The sequence below is a fragment of the Pseudopodoces humilis genome, chromosome 20 (genome assembly GCF_049639895.1).
Source record: "Pseudopodoces humilis isolate 2021_Gansu_Grassland_sample_001 chromosome 20, ASM4963989v1, whole genome shotgun sequence".
Lineage (NCBI taxonomy): Eukaryota > Metazoa > Chordata > Aves > Passeriformes > Paridae > Pseudopodoces > Pseudopodoces humilis.
The window spans coordinates 1,137,782-1,155,763 of NC_142219.1; the positions used below are offsets into that span (position 1 = coordinate 1,137,782).

General features: G+C 43.9%; 1 protein-coding gene across 2 annotated transcripts in view; it reads right to left on the reverse strand.

Annotated features, from left to right (window-relative positions):
* Nucleotides 1-15,473, reverse strand: part of TMEM132C (transmembrane protein 132C) — a 166,636-nt gene extending 151,163 nt beyond the window's left edge. Inside the window, exon 1 of one of the 2 annotated variants that reach the window (XM_088064946.1) lies at nucleotides 15,325-15,473. In XM_088064946.1, coding sequence (XP_087921072.1) covers nucleotides 15,325-15,370 — 46 coding nt within the window. In that variant the 5' untranslated portion in view covers nucleotides 15,371-15,473. Of the gene's footprint in view, nucleotides 1-3,975; nucleotides 4,111-15,324 lie in introns of those variants that run through there. The other variant, XM_088064947.1, reaches the window with a different exon arrangement.
* Between the last annotated feature and the right edge of the window lie 2,509 nt (nucleotides 15,474-17,982).

Here is a 17,982-nt window from a genome sequence, read left to right on the forward strand (position 1 = left end):
TGGTGATGTGTCAGTAAACAGATGAAAATATCATCAGGTAAGGCACTGACAGGCACTCTAGGAAGTATCAAGGAACTCTAGAGCTATTGAACAGACTTCTGTGAGACCTGAAAAGAGGACACTTCTGTTCTCTCTATACACTTAGTATTTCCCTTTCCTAAAAGTTAAATTAACTAATGGAGTGTCTTAAGCCTATTTCTGCCCCTTGCTAAAGGAAATTACCACTTTGACACTCAAAGTTTCATTTTGTAAGCTGACTGTAAGGAACTTTATACAACAGACAATTCTCAAAGCATTAACCACTACACTCAAAAAATCTCTAAGTGCATTTGCTCAGCTTCACTGTCAATAGCTTAATTACCAGGAATATTTATAAGGATCTTAAAGAAAGTCTGACTTTTGTTGTTAAAGCCCAGAAAAAAATTAAATTCAAACCTAAAAAATGCATCAGATTAAAAACTTGGGGAGGTTCTGGTAATATTGTTATCAACCATACAAGCAAATACCATTCCTGACCTTCAACGTGCTCAGCCTTTTCCACAATGTGTTGAATCCTCTCATTCCCTGACAGCTGCAAAGAGCTTTTAGGGGATTCTAAAACATCTGAAATCTGGTGGGGGAGAAATTTTTCTTGTGCATGCAGTGTGCAGAAAGGGAATGGCAGATCCTTCTGACACTGCTCAGAGCACATGCAGCAAGCCAAAGGTGCCCACCTGATTCATTTCTAGGAAAACGTTGCTTTGAGGTTCTTTTCTTCCTGCCCTCTGCTCAGAGACCTAAAGAAGTCAAAAAGCCACAGGTTTTCCTTCCCATGACGTGAATTGTTGGTAAATTTTCAAAGCCTGCACAGTTCCAAGCTGTTTGCATTTGGGTCCACCACCCCCTCCAGGTCTGCCAGGGATCCCAACACCTTTCCAGCGATGGATTCCATCCTCCCCTTCCATTTTCTTTGGTTTCCTCACAGCTTCACACTGTCAGACAGTGAAATGGAAACACACACCAGCCCATCCTCTACCAAGCAGCACATTAATCACTGAACATCACCAAGAGAAAAATGTTCTTGAGCTCATCCAGCCACAGATTTTCCTCCAAGCAGTTACTGCATACAGACACATTCAAAAACTACCAGACATAGCTCTTTTAGTTTTCTAAAGTATCACTCCAATAAACCTGAACCAGATGTTGTCTTTATATATTTTGCTAATGCTATCAGTTTTTAATCAAAATGGAACTGACTAAATTCATGGTCTTAGTTAACAGCAAAGCTCCTTTGAATCACAAGATGTCTCTTTCAGATCAAAGTGGCACAGAAAGAGTCTGAGTTCAAATTTATTCTTGTGTATCCAGGGTCTTTCTTTAGGATTCTTACCCTTTTTCCACAGCTCAAGATGTTGGCACTTCATGAATCAATCTCAAAGGATATTAAAAGCAGCAGGAATAGTCTACAATGAGCCAGAAGGTTCCTTCACAAAAAAAAGAATGTTAAGTTTGCCAAGGAAAGCACTAAAAAAGTAATAAGGAAATCCAGACTTAAACTTAATTCATCCCCACATACATATGCATTAAGATACAGCCTTTAATGACAATTTATTTCTTCCAGAGTACTTGTGAGTAAGGCTGACAGAACAGACAGCTGCTCACCATTTCTTTATCATTATGTATAACCCCATGCAGTCATTCAAAACACAATATTCAAGTGTTGCACTGAATTATGAACATTCTGATAAACTTTTTAGGCAGCTTATCATGGTACTATACAGCACACTTCAGAAATATTAATACATTTACTTACACAGCCCTTTGCTTGAACAGAATTTTCCATGATTTTAAAAGGCTAATCTGCAGCACAGCAAAATTAGCAGCTACTCTCAGAAGCATCTGCTAATACAGATGCCGAATTTAGAAAACCTGTGGCCTGATTTTCTGAAGGATTCCGTATTAGTGCAAGTTCTGATCAAATCTCCTGCTTACATTAGGGACAGCTATAAAAAAATATCAAAGCATAACAGAAATGTGCCTTTTTTCCCCCAGCACAGCACTGTGCAGCAGGAACATGAACAGAATGTAATACCCCAGAGTGTTACTGAACTTCTCTTTGTCCTTCTACAATCTTTGCTCCTTGCATGAGACACATGCAAACTTATCCAGCACGTCTGGCTACAGCAAGGGAAGATAAAAGAAGGATTCAGAAAGCGGGGTCCTGAACGCCGAGGGAAATTTCCAAGAGGAAATATAAGATGCCTAGAACCAGATATCCTCTGCCTATCTTCCTTCTGGTTCCTAAGAACAAGGCTGTGGTCTTTGAAGTGCTGTTAAAAAATGAGTTCTAGGATGCTGCCAGCAACCCTGAGTGTGAAAAACAGCGACAACCCCATCAGTGACAGAAATGCAGAGCTGCTCTCCCAGAGTCCCCAGGCAAAGGCACTCCCGTACCATCCCCACACCTCCTATGACAAACACAGCCCAAGCCCAAAGACAATACCCTCCTTCAGCATAAAAACTGGGATTTTTTCCCAGGAAGCTATCCATCCTGAGTGCAAAATGAGACAGCAGGCCCGTGGATAAGCACCTGTTCCTTAACCCTCGGCGTGCCCCGAGTGCTTCTCCTCCTCCTTGGAGGATGAGGCACCGAGAGCTCTGCTGCTCTCACCTGGGCCCACCATGGCTCACAAGGAGGAACAAAGCCAGGAAAATCCCATCTGCAGCTCTGCCATCCTCCTCAAAAAGGATGAAGAGACAGGCAGCCTCCTCCCCAGAGAGGAGACTCCCGGGATAACACTGCTGCCACCACCTCAACTCGGCACTAAGAGCAGACTAAACCCAATTTTCAGGCGCGAGAAGTCTGGCAACTTTGAATAGATTTTTTGTGGAATTAGACCAAAAGCTTCAAAATATTTTCATCCCCCTTTCTATGTGCCTTTTTGTAATGCAGGGACATGTTTGCAGGAGTTATCTGCAGTCATGAATCTTACTTAGTAAAAATGAATGCTAGCATTCATACATCATCACTTCAGAAAGAGAGATTAAGGAAAACACCATCTATCTTTGCCTCCAAAAGTGAAAATCGCAGGATTTAACCCAACTAGTGCTGCTCCTGGAAATGATTCTAGCTGGCTAGAACTCAGGATTCTCCAGCTGCCTTTGTTCTCAGAAACAATTGAATCACTTCACAGAGACTCTTCTGAATCAGTCAGAAAACACACAGCATGAAAAACCTCGGCTAAAACTGCTACAGCTTGAGAAAGTCCCACTTTAAAAGTATTATAGTGCCAAATGTCAGACAGTTATTCTGTGACTTTCTGATCATGGCTATCTGCCACTTTTTAGAGAGAAAAATATGATTAGACTCATTTTTAAACTGCCAATTCAGACCAAAACCCCCTCAGTTTTACTGCACTTCCCTGGCTTCTTTTTCAACATAACACCTATCCACTAGGAAATATCACATATGCAATGAATTAGACCACAGTCCTTTCATCTCCAACTGCTTTGAAATGTCACTTAGTAAACCCAGCAGAGTTTGTTTTCCCAATGAAGAAAGATTTCTCCACTAAATCTTCACATTGGGAATGTACCATGTGGTTTGCATTTTCCTTTCTTCAAAACAGTTTCCCAAAAGCTCACACTGTTTGATTTCATTTTCAGTTAAGATGAGCTAAAACCTGAAATGTGGTGAGACAAATGAAAAATTATAAAAGGGAGGGTTGAGGTGCACGGTGTATATTCACCCTGTATATATGTGAAGTGCTATTTACTTTTGTGCTAGTTTAGTGTAGTAAATTTCAATATAAATCCAAGTGTATTTCTTCAATAACAAACAGAAATTTAACAAAAGCAGAGACTGGCAACTCCCAACTTGTTTTCCAAGAAGGTATAAAGTAATACTTGGATAACCAAATGCACAAAACAGAGCACAGGTAACAAAAGAAAGTTGAGCTTTTCAGCCCCATTTGATGCCCAGAAATACAAACTTACTCTGTCAATGGAAGAAGAAAGGTCCTTTGGGAGTCAAAACATCCCATCAATGTGAATTATCCTCTGGAAGCATTCCTTACTCTCCTGTGATCACTGGAGCAGAGAGGAGCCCAGGTTTTTAACTTTATCTACGAGTCTGTGCCAATGGGATGGAATCCCAACAAGTGCTGCCCACTTTAGCAGAGCTCACTGGAAGTCAACGGGGTTGAACAGAGCTCACCTGTGCTGTCACTACAGCACCTGAGCACGGTTCAGTTGTTCCAGCCCAAGACACAGAAAACACTTCCAGCTGCAGCACAGAGAGCAAATCCCCTCCCTCTAAAGCAATGCCTGCCCTTGGTAACACAAGTCACCTCCTGAACAAAGGCCATCACTTGATCACCATAACAATAACCTGAGCCATTATATTGACAGCCAGAACTGAGCTTCCAGCCCCAATTAGCAATAAGAACCAAAACAAACTCTACAGTTTGAAATGAAAACACCGTGCTTCGTCCTGCCCTCCCTGCATATCACCCTGCTGTAGCAGCTGGAAAGAACACTGACATTCAGGTGAAGCCAGAAACCAGCACATGAATTATTATTTGATAAAGGCAGAGATGAAATGGGTAACTGCTATGCTGATAAAATTCCTGACCAAAATTCCACCAAAACTGAGCTGCCCTCTGCGTCCAGATACTGTGCAAGGCATGACACAGGGCAAGAGTCAGGAAAATTCTGGTTACATTTGATTTCTCTAGAGGTGAAAACCAAGTAAGTGATCAAGGATAAATACATTTTAAATGCCTCAACTTGTAACAGCCAAATAATTTGCATTAAATGTCCTTTATTAAGCCGAGCAAATGGACTCAGATTGTTTCAAACATCCTCTCATGAAGGATACTGAAATAGTTCTATTTGAACTGCACCTATCACTTATAAAAAGAATAATTATCACATAAAGAGAGAAATTTCCAAAATCACTCCAACTCTCACTGTCTAGCAGTGCCAAATTACACCCTGCATCCTGAACTCTCCCCTCTTCCAACAAAGGAATATGTAAATGCTGGGGCGGAAAAAAAATCATTGTGAACTATTATCTGTGACTAACACTATGAATGTCTGACACATCAAATCCAGTTTTGTTCATTGGAAGGGAAACTGCACAGAAAACAAGGTGGGCTGAAGGCACTCCACCAAGCAACCATGACTTGTTAGATAAATAAACTCTGTCAGCCAACAGCTCATGCCAGTGTCTTGGCAGGCCTTCCTGTACAGGTTCTAACACTAAAACCTCATCTTTAATTTTAGAGAAGTCCACGGTCATTAAATAATGAACTAGGAAAAGTCAAGAGCAACTAATAAGCTCTGGAGCCTCATGGCTCCAATCTCACACACCTTTCTTAAAGGAAAAAAGAAGGGAGGAGGTGAAAGAGGAACAAAATACAAAAAAAAGGTCAGAACATTGCTGAAGTCTAAACGGGTTTGGAAGCACCGTTGAATTGATTTGCTCTATAAAGCTGAGAGATGCATTTCAGGGTCTAGATCAGGATCCAAATTTCAGAGGCACTCAGAACTGTGGTTTCAATTCCAATTCACACATCTCAGCAACTGACAAAGGTGGATCCTTTTCTTCTTCTCAAAACAAAAACAAATCAATGTAAGCTCTGTTCAAAGGAACCATTTGCATCTTGTGACTTTCCTGAACAATATTGCCTAAAGGCATGATTTTTTTTACCTCAAACCAGTTCTGACATGACTGCACTACAGGATCATGTTTAAATGTCATCTGATGATTCCTATTAAAGTGCCACAGTTTCATCGCTACAGCTAATTTAATTCTAAATGAATTTTCAAAACCAAGACTAAAGTTCAATGGAAGCCTGAAGCCTTGAGGACTTGTGAAGCTTTGAGCCTGAACTACAGCGATATCCAAGTTTAATCCGTGAAATAGCCAAGGCAACACACGAATCTCTGGTTATTTGAGTAAGGGCATAATGCAATAAAGACCTTCCAGACGGACCTTGCACTATAGGTGTTTCCACATTTCTCTTTCACGACCAGTCAGCACCAGCCTTTTATCTCCAGACTGCTCATGACACTCCAAAGGAAACAGGAGAATATTCTAATTCCATTATGTCGCATACAATTGGAAAAATTCCTTCTACAAGCTTGCTGACATTCCAAAGCACAACACATCAACTTATGGAATCAATATGGAAATGTAACTGATGGGCACCTGCAGTGAATTGTTGAGCACTATCATGTGATCCTGATATTTTATCAGAGTGGGGCTATCCCTCAGTGAAAATGAAACAGCAATAATTCACAATACTCCCTAATCAGCTGCAGGTACTATTGTACAGAGAACTTGCAATTTACCCCAAAGTAAAAACTATTTTTCCTATCCACATTACGATAACAAAAAGGTAATCAAGTTTTCCAGTCACTTCCATTTCACAGATGAACAAATGAAATCTGACAGGTTACCTCAACATTCACATCTGCACATATAGCTGGGGAGAGAATTACAGAAAATAAGGAAACTCCACTTCAAATTCCTTGCTCTTCCCTTTTCTCACTGTGATGGAATGACAAGTGAGTTCAACACATATACATGGGAAGAGAGTTCTCTATTTCTGAATTCCTTTAATAGATTTCTTTCTGAAATTATCAAGGGTATAATTATGAAAAAGAGAAGCACAAAGGCATTTGATACAGTATGAGCTCAGTAACATCTGTCATAAAACACTGTCTCTTTGAGCACCTCTAAAAGATGGAAAATATAGCAATTAGTCACTCTAAATAAAAAGCCAAATAAAACACGACTTCCTATTTTTAATAGTAAAAATAAGGCCATCTAAAAGACAAAGATTTGAAGACACAGCAGGATAGACACAAGAGACCCAGTCAAGGAGAATCACAAGCCCATGCAGTGTCACATCAGCTCTTCAGGAGGCAGAGCCTTTTCACTCAGGTTAGGCAGGTGCAGCTCTCCTTGGCTACTGGTGCCAAAGGCTGTCACACACAACAAGCCTTTCACAGCAGACACTGCCCAGAAAACGTGGGGCCTCTTCCAGCTCTACCACCCATATATGTATGAGTCTAAATCCCAATCACAGCTGGGCACAAAGAGAAGCATCTTTTCCATCTAAACAGCTCCATGCTGCACACCTGGAGTCATGAAACATCAGGGAATTCCACATCCCACCAAAGGAGCAGAGACACAGCATAGATTAAACTCATCATTTAAAACACGGGAATGCAAGGAATAACAACAAAGTATACTATGAAGTATGACAAAGCTGTAATACAAATCAAAGATTTTACATAAATCTGCAGCAAAACTGAACCCCTAAAATTGAGCTTTTAGGATGATATTATTCACCCTTCACTAAGGGGCAGCCAAATTAAATCTCTCTCTTCCCCCATGTTCTGATCATTGAATTTTAACAGGTATTGAGAAGTCAATACTATATTAACTTCCCCAAAGTATTTATTCTATTTGCTACTCTTTATTTCGTGCCAGCAGAGTACGAGGTCATTTGATTCTACAGTGCAAAAATCAAACATTTTGGCTGTTTCCAGGGAGATATGAAATTAGAAAATTAAAAAACACCACTTCAAGTCATGCAAAAATGCTTTGAAGGAATAAAGATGGATAAGGCAAAATTACTGTCTCCACCAGCACGCCCACAGCACCAACCCAACAACAGCTGGATGTGAGTGCATGGATCAAACACACTTTAGCAGCAGGTCTTTCAGCAGGTCTGTGCCCACCTGCCCAGCTCTGCTTCTCCTCCCTCACTGCTCCAGGAGAGCAGCCTGGAGAGCCAGGACAAGGATGGACACTGCAGCCTGGAGAGCCAGAGCATGGCCAGGACAAGGATGGATGGACACTGCCCCTGCCCACAGCTCAGGCCAGACTCCTGCAGAGAACATCTGGAAGTACCAGGAGGGCAGAGCTCACCCTGGCAGGCACATGCCCAGGGCCCAGCAATTTCCACAGGTTTCAGCTCTAAGGACACACTGACTCTTTCCCTGTCATAAGCAAAATTATCCTTTCAGATGTTGCTAACTTGACATCCCATCAAATCACCCATGGGCTGTTTTCTCAGCAATCTCCCAAGTCTCCTCCTGGCATGTTTCATCAGTGCTTCTCAAACAAGAGGTCAGCAACTATTTTTAAACAAAGGAAAATCCAGAGTTTCTAGCCCCCACCCCCCTCCACGAGCTCTGTTCTTGTAAACCACTGAATTCTTGGCTGAAGTTCTGGAAATAAAAAAAAATAAATTCTTCAATCTGAGGCAGATGCTTGGCACAGAATACTTTAGCTGAAACAGTTAATGGTTGAGGAATTTATAAGAAACTAAAACCAAACTCTCTTAATGACAACTCTAATAAGAAGTAGCGCTGCCAATCCCATTTGAAATAACAGTGCAAGAAACTCAGGGGGTTTTTTTGTTTGTTGTGGGGGTGATGGTGTGAGTTTGGTTTGAGCTCAGGGAAATAGCTTTATCTTAAACATCAAAAAGAACATTCTACCTGCATGAGGAAATATCAGTATATTAAGTTAAGCCTCACTTTTATTTGTTCAACATGATACAGAACCAGCAAAATGAGAAAAAACTCCACCCAATATAGAAATCAAAGCTGCATCGCTTACAGAGTGCCTCTCACGTTCTCTAACCTCTCAGTGTTTAATATCCTGCAGTGGATATATGATGTAAGCAACTCCCAGAACAATCCCTTTTTTTTACTGGAGTGTCCCATGGACAAATTAAAGCCATACCACTGCAACTGCTGGGTTGCAGGACCCAGCCCAGCCCTGCTGTCCCTCCCCCTTCTTGCTTATTCAAGCAGGAAGTTGATCCCAAGGTGATACAAACTCACCCTTTATTAAAAAAAAAATAAAATAAATAAAAGAAGTGTACTTTATGTGCTTTATCTCCCCTGAAGCAGTTTCCAGAGGAATTAGAGGCAAGCCAGAGTTGGCTCAAAAAGAGGGTAGCTCAGTTTGGGAGAGGGCAGAAACCTGGCAGCATCAACTTCCATTGGCTCAAGCTGGTAAGGAACAGCACCCTCAGGCAATACAACTGGTTAGAAAATGGAATTTCACAAGGGCAGAAACAAACATTTCAAAAGTTAACTTTCACTCTTAATTCAGAAGGAAAAATTAAATGGCTGCATAAAGTTACAGTGCTTCTCAGAAATCATCTGGAATGACAAATCTTCTCATCACAGTTAAAACAGTTCATTTTTGTAACAGCAATACAGTATTACAGAAAAACATTCATAGAATATCTGTCAGTTTGTATCTGAATACATCTATTTGAAGTCAAAATGGTCACTTTATGTGAAACAGTTCACCAAAAATAGAGAAGGATCTAAGCAAATTTGGGATGCAAGCCCAATTTTAAAAGCTAATTGTCTTGTAAATTATATCAATTGCAAAAATATTTTCAAATGAAGAGCTGCCCAGTTGAAAAATGGTACCGAGCAGCAAAATGCAGCAGCTACTTAAGAAAGAAAACTTTAAACATATTGGTGGGGATATTTCAACATCTCCACCCTGGGACTGCTTGCTGCAGTTCATGAGCAGAATCCAGTGGTCCAACCCCTCTGTTGCATCAGGGGACATCAGCTTTCCTTTTACTTACTTAACATTTTCTCTTTGGGCACAGAAAATCTGTTTTTTAAATGTACTCAGGAAACAATTAAGTTGGTTTTTTTCTGTCTAAAAGCATAAACTTATTTAGAAGTTTGGTTTGGGGTTTTTTGTTTGTTTTTTTATAAATAAGCAACTTTCTTTAACTTTACCTTCTTAGTTACCTTCAAAGTTTTCTCATAAATGTTAAATTCCCAACCACTGTTTTTGGACCTAGTACTGACTTTATGGCATTGGAAAGGGCAAGTCACTTACAGCAGGGTGGTGGTTTTACAGAGAAATACACAACTAAAAGCACAAAAGAGAAATTTGGGCAACATCCATTAACATAATTATGATAAAAATATTTTAAATTTCACACTGCACTTCTACGAAATTATGGAAACGTTACAACAACTGCAGAATATTAAAAATAGGATGTGAGAATAAATGATTCATCTAAAAAAATCAAAATTTGACCTTACCCGTGACACTTGTAACCCCAGTGGATGGCAAAATCAGGTTAAATTCTTGCAGCAGTGTACAATAGAAGTGTCCACTTCAGGGGACTTGTCTGGCTGCTCACATCTGTCAAGCTGCTAAAACTGCACAGTTCTAAGAGCAGGCTTTGGCTAATGAGAGTGGCACTGCAATTAACATGATCTCTGTTATTCAAGCAAAAAAAGTGCCAGAAAAGGCTGTCTCCAAGCACAAAGTTACTGACCCAAGATGTCAGCGCTGCAATAGGAAGACGTTAGCACATTTCTGAAGTGTAGAGGCAAAGAACCACTTAGTCCCAGTGTAGTTCTCTAAAGAAAAGTTCACTTAATTGACCAGGGCTGCAAAGCTGCCAGTAATTTTAGTGATGGGGATGACACTTCGTTTATGGAATCCAAGCTCTACAGATTAATATGCTTTAGATGAGCAAGGTAAATAGAAGAGTACATTCACTGGGTCATTTCACTAGATACAGCTGAAAAGAAAAATGCTGACCTGAGGCTGTGTATTGACCCAAAAAAATGTGAACAAATAGATAAAGAGAGAGGATTTCCATTTGCTAACTAAAACACAGGCACTGCTGGGCTGAAATTCTTTCCAAAGCGAGATGCATCCGCAGGCTTTTACCAGATACCTCTAAGTGAGGAGACTGCAGAAGCTATGAACTTTCAATGCACCATTTGTCCGTCCCTGTTTCAAAGGGGTCACATCTGTCACTAGAGCCTGAGCCAGTCCACAGAACACAAAACAGTACAACTGCTTGAAGAGCTGAACACTGTGAAACTGTTTTGCCAGGGTACTGAGTCTTTAAGGAAGGCTGAATAAAATATAAAGGACTCAGGCCTCTAAGAGCAAGTCAGGACAAGAGTTTGAAGTAGACAAAAACAACTTTTCTGGCCAGAAAGTTATTGCTATGAAGGACAGCCAAGTCAAATTTCAGCCAAATACCTTAAACTAACACCTTACAGCATCCCAAAATACTGCCTGTATTTTTATCACTGCAGTGTTTTGATACTAAACAAACCAAAAAGTCCCACTGGACAAGGTGGCCAAAGCAGGGTCAAGTCTTTCACCGAAGTGACAATCACAGTAGATAAGAGACAGAGAAATGATTGACAAGAACAGCAAGGCAGGGGTAATCCTGACAGCAGAGACCAAGCACAGTTCCTGCTAACAGCCTTACAATAACCCAGTTCCTCTGTGGAATCAGCTCTCCCTGCTGCACAGCAAATGCCTCCTCCCAACTGATGGGCAGGTACGACTGGAAGTCACCCACAACCTGCATTTGCTTTCCCTCACTCCTCAGTTTACCTTTTTACCATCCCTACTGGATGGTTTTCCATTACTGTGTTTACACACCAGTTCTCTCATCTTGTTGCCTCTTTGTACCTTTTATCATAATATGCTTTTTGTCTCTCTTGGGAATAGCTGGGACACATCTACCGGGGCCTAGCAGATATGAACCACTGCCAAAATCTCACTGGCAGCACAAACTTCCATGCAGGTTATGAGTAAATGAACAAGTTTACCTAAGCCCTGGAGAAAACTGGGATTCTGGGCATGAAATCTCTGACACCTCTTTAATGGCATGATCACCCCCTGAAGATTGCAGGCTTTAATTTATTTATTTGTCACCTAACTGTCTTAGGTAGACACAACCTTAACCACACCATGGAATAAAAGCTCTGGAAGATTTACTGCAGAGGGGCATTACCTTGAAAACTCTAACCAGGAAAGTTTGTATTCCAGCACTTTTGGCAAATTTGCCATTATTGACAGAGTTTCTGGCTCTTCCTTACAAGCCACCATTCAGTAGTGCTGAACTTCTGCTTTGTCATCAGAGTTTAAAAGCAGGGAACTAAATCCCAATTCACAATAAAACCCCATCCCTTCATCCCAATGAACAGAATACTTGTCAATACTTACTGATATCTGGCCATTTAAGAAAACATAACATTGTTCTGTTTAGTACTTAATTTTACACAGATATTTAGTTCTGCAGTTCAAGAGCCAGACACACATTTATGCATTAGAGAAGCGATTACAGGGATGGTATTTTATATCACAGTCATGCACTTAGAAGCAGCTTTGAACAGCCATTTGCAGTACAACTGCTGGGTGTTTTACTAGGTAAGTACGGTGCCTAATAAACTTTGATCTACTACCAAATATGAAAACAAAGTAAAGTGGAATATTAATAGCACTATCTCCATTTTGAAAGGGTTCTATCCTAGAAGAGAGATTAGCCACTTATAAAAACTCCACGCAGCTATAATTTAACATAATGCAAGTTCCTGCTGTGCTCTTGGCTAGCATTAACGTGATGAAATTGAGAAAAAGGAAATGTAGGAAGTTTTCCATAACAGTAGGGTATGCCATGCTACTGAACTTCCAAAACAAGCTATAAAAAAAACCCAAAAACCTCACTGCTTGATTAATTTAAAACCAGAATGAAACAATAGTCAAAATAAAGAGCCTCAATCAGTGTCCACTGCAGTGTAACTAAAACAAGGATGTACTGCAGGGCTGTGGGATGAAGAAGGGCAGAGCAGAACCCCGGCAGGTGCTGTGCCAACCTATGGATGCACAGCTGTGTTTGTATTTGTGCTCCAACATTGATTCTGTCCCTAAAATCCTGCTAACTCCGTGCACCTTTAACAGCTGCTCCTGTTCAACACTTTCCTGCACTTACAGATGCTTGTGCAAACAAATCACTTCTCTAGCTGTGCATCCTTAAATGCTTTTTTAGGGCTAACTGTACTTGCAGTTTCAGTGAGCCTTGCTCTAGCTCGCTGCTCATAGGAAAATGAAGATTCCCACTCATCTTTCCATTACAAAACGAAGTAAACCTGTACACGTGTGTTCACATTTACGCTCTGCCCCAGAAAAGCTATTAAAATAAATAAATAATCTTCCTTCAAGCTCATGAATACCTCCCATAGGCTATAAAGGGGCTTAAGCACATGCATTAGCACTCTGCTGAAAAGAGGTCATTTCCTGAAAGGAATATATATACACTTGGGATTTACTTATGTAAATACAATTTCACACACATCCTCTCCACCTAAGGAGCAGCCATCCAATAATTGGTATGTAAAACATGCGCTTGCACCTAAATGCAAGAGCACTTTTGCACGCTGACTTTTATACATCCTGGTCTGACTAGAGGCATGGCTTAAATTAAATGCCAAGCTTCTTTCTTGAGATTGAATGAATTAACATTATTGGCCAGATAATAACCCCAGCATAATGGCACACTGAGGCCTAAGGCAACATTTCAGGAGAATTTTCTTAGAAATTCAAGCCTGATAGGAGATGCTAATGAGTTTAGAGAAGTAAATATAGCTCTTTAAATAGCAAACGACAACTTGTCTATAACAGTAAGTTTCTCAGCACATTTACAAACGTTTTTGCTTGCGAGCTATAAAGTGACTTTCATTTAGTTGGACTTTCGCTCTCAAGAACAATCACTATCCTCACACGCCAACAAAGAGAGTGCAAATACACGAGAGGAGTGCAAACGAAACACTCATTAAGGCTCCGCAGGAAACTATACAAACACCTTATTAAATAAGTTTAATTAAGTGGCTCCTTTCTAAATCATACAGCGCTCAACAATGCTGAGAGGCCAATTCCCCTCTCGGAACCTCGGATTTTCTCCCCTCAAGGAAAGCAATATTTTGTCTTTTCTCGAGGCAGAGCAGAGCTGGGGCACCACTCCCGGCTTGTCTCCTGCTCGGCTGAGACAACGCTGAGCCAGCTTCCAGCAGGAACAAAAGGCTTCAGGAGTTGGGTTGTTTATCAACTCCCCCTGCAGCACTTTCTCGTGCCTTTACGAGGAATCCTAACCGCTGTATAAATACTTTCATGTAGTGCTGCCTAACTCAGCTGTTTAGCCCAACGCAAACGCTCTTTGCAGAGGATGCGCTTGTGACTCGGAGCAGCCCCACAAAACGCCAGGACCTCTCCAGAACATTAATCCCGTGCACTGTCTGCAGGGGAGCACGAGGCTGATACAACTCTCACCTCCAGGCTACAGCAATCAGAACAGAAAGCTGCATTTCAGACTCTTCACACCGGCACTTCCAGAGCGTGTCAAGACTGAGCTGTCCATTAATTTTAGTTCACATTGAAATGACCGGCATGAAGAGGCCATGCAGTTTTCTGCCAAGTACTTTGTTTTCCCTCCGACTGGGGTGGGAAGAGTCCCTTTATGAATTGCTCCTGATTCCGATCTGGTTTCAGCCTCTCAGGGCTGCCTCCACAAACAACTGCCCTGGCAGAGGGGCTGGCAGGACCGCACCGAACTCAATCATTAAGAGTCGCTTAGGAGTAATCTTCTTATGACAGTCAAAGAGCACCACTAATACCAGCAGGATAAAAGGCAAAATTGTGGTTTTATTCCTAGTAATGGCACGGACAGCAGGCATTGCAGAGAGCCCAGTGAGCTTCCACACCCTTCCACCACGCACCCAGACGGGGAGGAGGACGTGGTTCAATAAAGCATCCACAACCATCACGTTCCGTCTGAGCAAGAAAACGAGAAGTGTTGAGACACGGCAGTCCCCCACTATTCTGCACAGAAACCCCCCTTGGGAGCACGCACTGTCTGCATCCCCCAGTCACTTCAGAAAAGATCTGCCTTTGTCAAAGGAGCTCTCCTCATCACGGAAGTTCAGCGATGAGAAAAACCAGCAGATCATTCAAATGACCTCTCTGCTAAGCCAAACCTGCTCCTCGGCTGTCCCTTTAATCAAGATAACAAGCATCTTATCCAACCCAGGTGACAGCTCTTCCATCCAGGCTCCGGAGCTAACACCGCACATTTCCCATATAATTTAAAGAACGCTATTCCCAAATACTGTCACCGTGCTGCTCTTCCCAAATTCCGCTCCAAGCTGGCGCTGGGACACCCCCCCCGAGAAGCTCCTTTAACACGACGCAGTAATTAACACGCATCTGTAAAACCACCATCCTTGAGGACGAAAGTAAACTCGGCCCGTTTCTCATCTCAAACGCGAGCTCGCACGGTTTCCCACCATTCACATAAACCGGGAGAGAGAAAGCAGCAGAGAGAGGCAGGATTTAAAGGAAAAGCAGGGGGGAGAGGAGGAAGGGGTAGCTTAGTTCACACGGTTGACAAGAGCGCTCCGGGCCGGGGAAGGAGTTGGAGCCGCCCGTGCGCGATCAACTGGTGCCCGCTGCGCGCCCCCCGCGGCCCTTACCTCCGCAGAGCAGCGCTCCGAGCAGCAGCCCGGCCGCCCGCGCCATGCCGAGGGGCTGCCGAGGGGCTCCGGGGCACGTCCCGCCCGGGCCCGGGGCTCCGGGGGCTCCTCCTCCGTTAGCTCTCCGCGCCCGCCGCCCGCGCCATCGCTCCGAGCGCGGACCCGCTCCGCGCCCTCAGCGCCCTCCGCGCGCTCCTCCGCTCCCTCAGCGCCCTCCGCGCGCTCCTCCGCTCCCTCAGCGCCCTCCGCGCGCTCCTCCGCTCCCTCAGCGCCCTCCGCGCGCTCCTCCGCGCCGCTCTCTCTCTCCGCGCGCTCAGCGTCCTCCGCGCGCCGCTCTCTCTCTCCGCGCGCCGCTCTCTCTCTCCGCGCGCTCAGCGTCCTCCGCGCGCCGCTCTCTCTCTCCGCGCGCCGCTCCCTCTCTCCGCGCGCCGCTCTCTCTCTCCGCGCGCCGCTCTCTCTCTCCGCGCGCCGCTCTCTCTCTCCGCGCGCCGCTCTCTCTCTCCGCGCGCCCCTCTCTCTCTCCGCGCGCCGCTCTCTCTCTCCGCGCGCTCCGCCCCGCGCTAACCCCGGCGGGCACCGGCAGCGCCCATGGTGAGTGCCCCGGCCGGCACCGCTGACGCTCCCTGCGCAAAACTTGAGAAGCGGGTGAGTAAAGGGACGGGAAGGTGCGGGAAGCGGCGCGGCTGGCGCGTCCCCACGGCCGCCGGCCGGCTGCGGTGGCCCCGAGCGCCCTCCGCCGCTTTCCCCGCCTTTCTGAGGGGCCGCGGCCGCGGCGCGCACTGACACTTTTCCCTGGGAGGGAGGAGGGAGGGAGGGATGGAGGGAGGGGGCAGCGCCGAGCCCCACCCTCAGGGGCGTGAGGGGACGGGGATGGAGCGGGACCCGCGGGCTGGGACAGCGGCTTCGGGCTTCGGGCTCGGGGGGCTGAGAGGGGCTCCAGGCGGCGGGCACCGCATCGAGGGGAGCCCCGGTGCGGAAATGGGGGGCCCGGTCGGGAATGGGGGGCCCGGAGCTCAGGGATGCTCGGTGCGGGAATGGGGGGCCCGGTGCGGGAATGGGGGACCCGGTACAGGACTGGGGTCCCGGAGCTCAGGGATGCTCGGAGCGGTTCCTCCCCGGCCTCACCCCGGCGCTCCCGCTGCCTCCTCTCCTGCCGGGCAGCAGCGCTCGGTAAAACCTGAAAACCGCAAGGAAAAAGCCCTGTTAAAACACGAGACTGCCCCTGTGTGCGTTCCTCTCCAAGCAGAAGGAAACCCACAGTGAAACACCCAGGCCTGCCCGTGTTTGTTCCACCTGTGGTTCCCCACCGCCACCTCCTCACCCTCTCGTTTTGCCTTTCGTACGCGTTTTCAGTGCCATCTTCCAAACATCATTCACAGGCAGCCGTTTCATCCCTATTCCTTTAATTTTGATGCTCTCCCCTGGGTGTCTTGAGTGTCTCTTTCCTCCTTGTGGCAACAAAAATGTAAATATTTGTGGCCCAGCAGTAAACACACTTGTAATAATATTTACTACAGCTGGGGCACACAGCAAGCAAAGGACAGGTTGGTAAGAAGTAGTGAGTGTTTGAAATATACTGAGGGCAGAAATCACATAAGAAGAGAGAAAATCCCTCCACAAACACTCTATGACAAAGCAACACCTTAAAATAGGGTTTTTTTTTCCACAACCTGCTGGTTTTATCCTGAAAAATCAGGCTCTGATCCTTCAGGCAAATGCAGCCATTCCCCTATAGATGGCTAATCAAGAAAAATCAGTGAGCTTCTATCTGTAGTCAGCTCCTGAAAGAGATGTCAAAGTTTATTAGTAGATATTACCCTAAAAAAAAATGAGTAAAGCATATTTTGGCAGATTTTAAAAAGCCTATTGTTCATGCAAGACATTATCCCTGGTTTGATAAGCCGAGTCAGGAAAGAGTTCCTTAGCACAGAGATTTCCAGGGAGGAACTGCAGAGAACTTTGTCAGGACTGTGCTTTGTGCTGTCATGGTTTACATGATTTTATTGTCAGCAGCAGCTAATTCAAATGTGGAAAAAGCAGAAAGCGGATATCATATGGATGAAATTTCAATGTAATTTTTCCCACAAGAGTGTAAAGAAGCATTTCTCATTGAAAAACTCATTCAAAAATGTGTAACTGCTTTAGTATCTTCTGCTTGATTATAGATTTAGCTAGACACTACAAATACTTGTTGGATGAGTTTAAATATAAGAATCCAACAGCTGACGGTAAAACACAGCAGCTATCAAACATTTATGTCCTGTATCTTGAATTTGTAGATAATGTAGACAATTCATCTCATTTATAAGAAAAAGGTGACAAGAAATGCTATTTCTTTCCAAGGCAACTTTCACTGAGGGACCAAACCCCAATCCTATCATAATTCATAAACTACCAACATCTGTCTTCTTTGAATGGTGGAAAAAAAAAAATCAGTTTGATGTAAATTAGATGGAACATGAGATTATTCAGAAGTACTGACAGGCAGTAGAGGTCCTATTTATCAAGCCTGAGCTGGAGTCTGTGCGTTACTTGCATAAGAGAACAAAGTTTTGAAATTGCACCTTGAGTCCATTGGCAGAGACCGTCATGGAAAAGAGGCAGAAATCAAATAACAAGGTGATAAAAATGGTAACAAAGTCTGGACAGAATAGATTT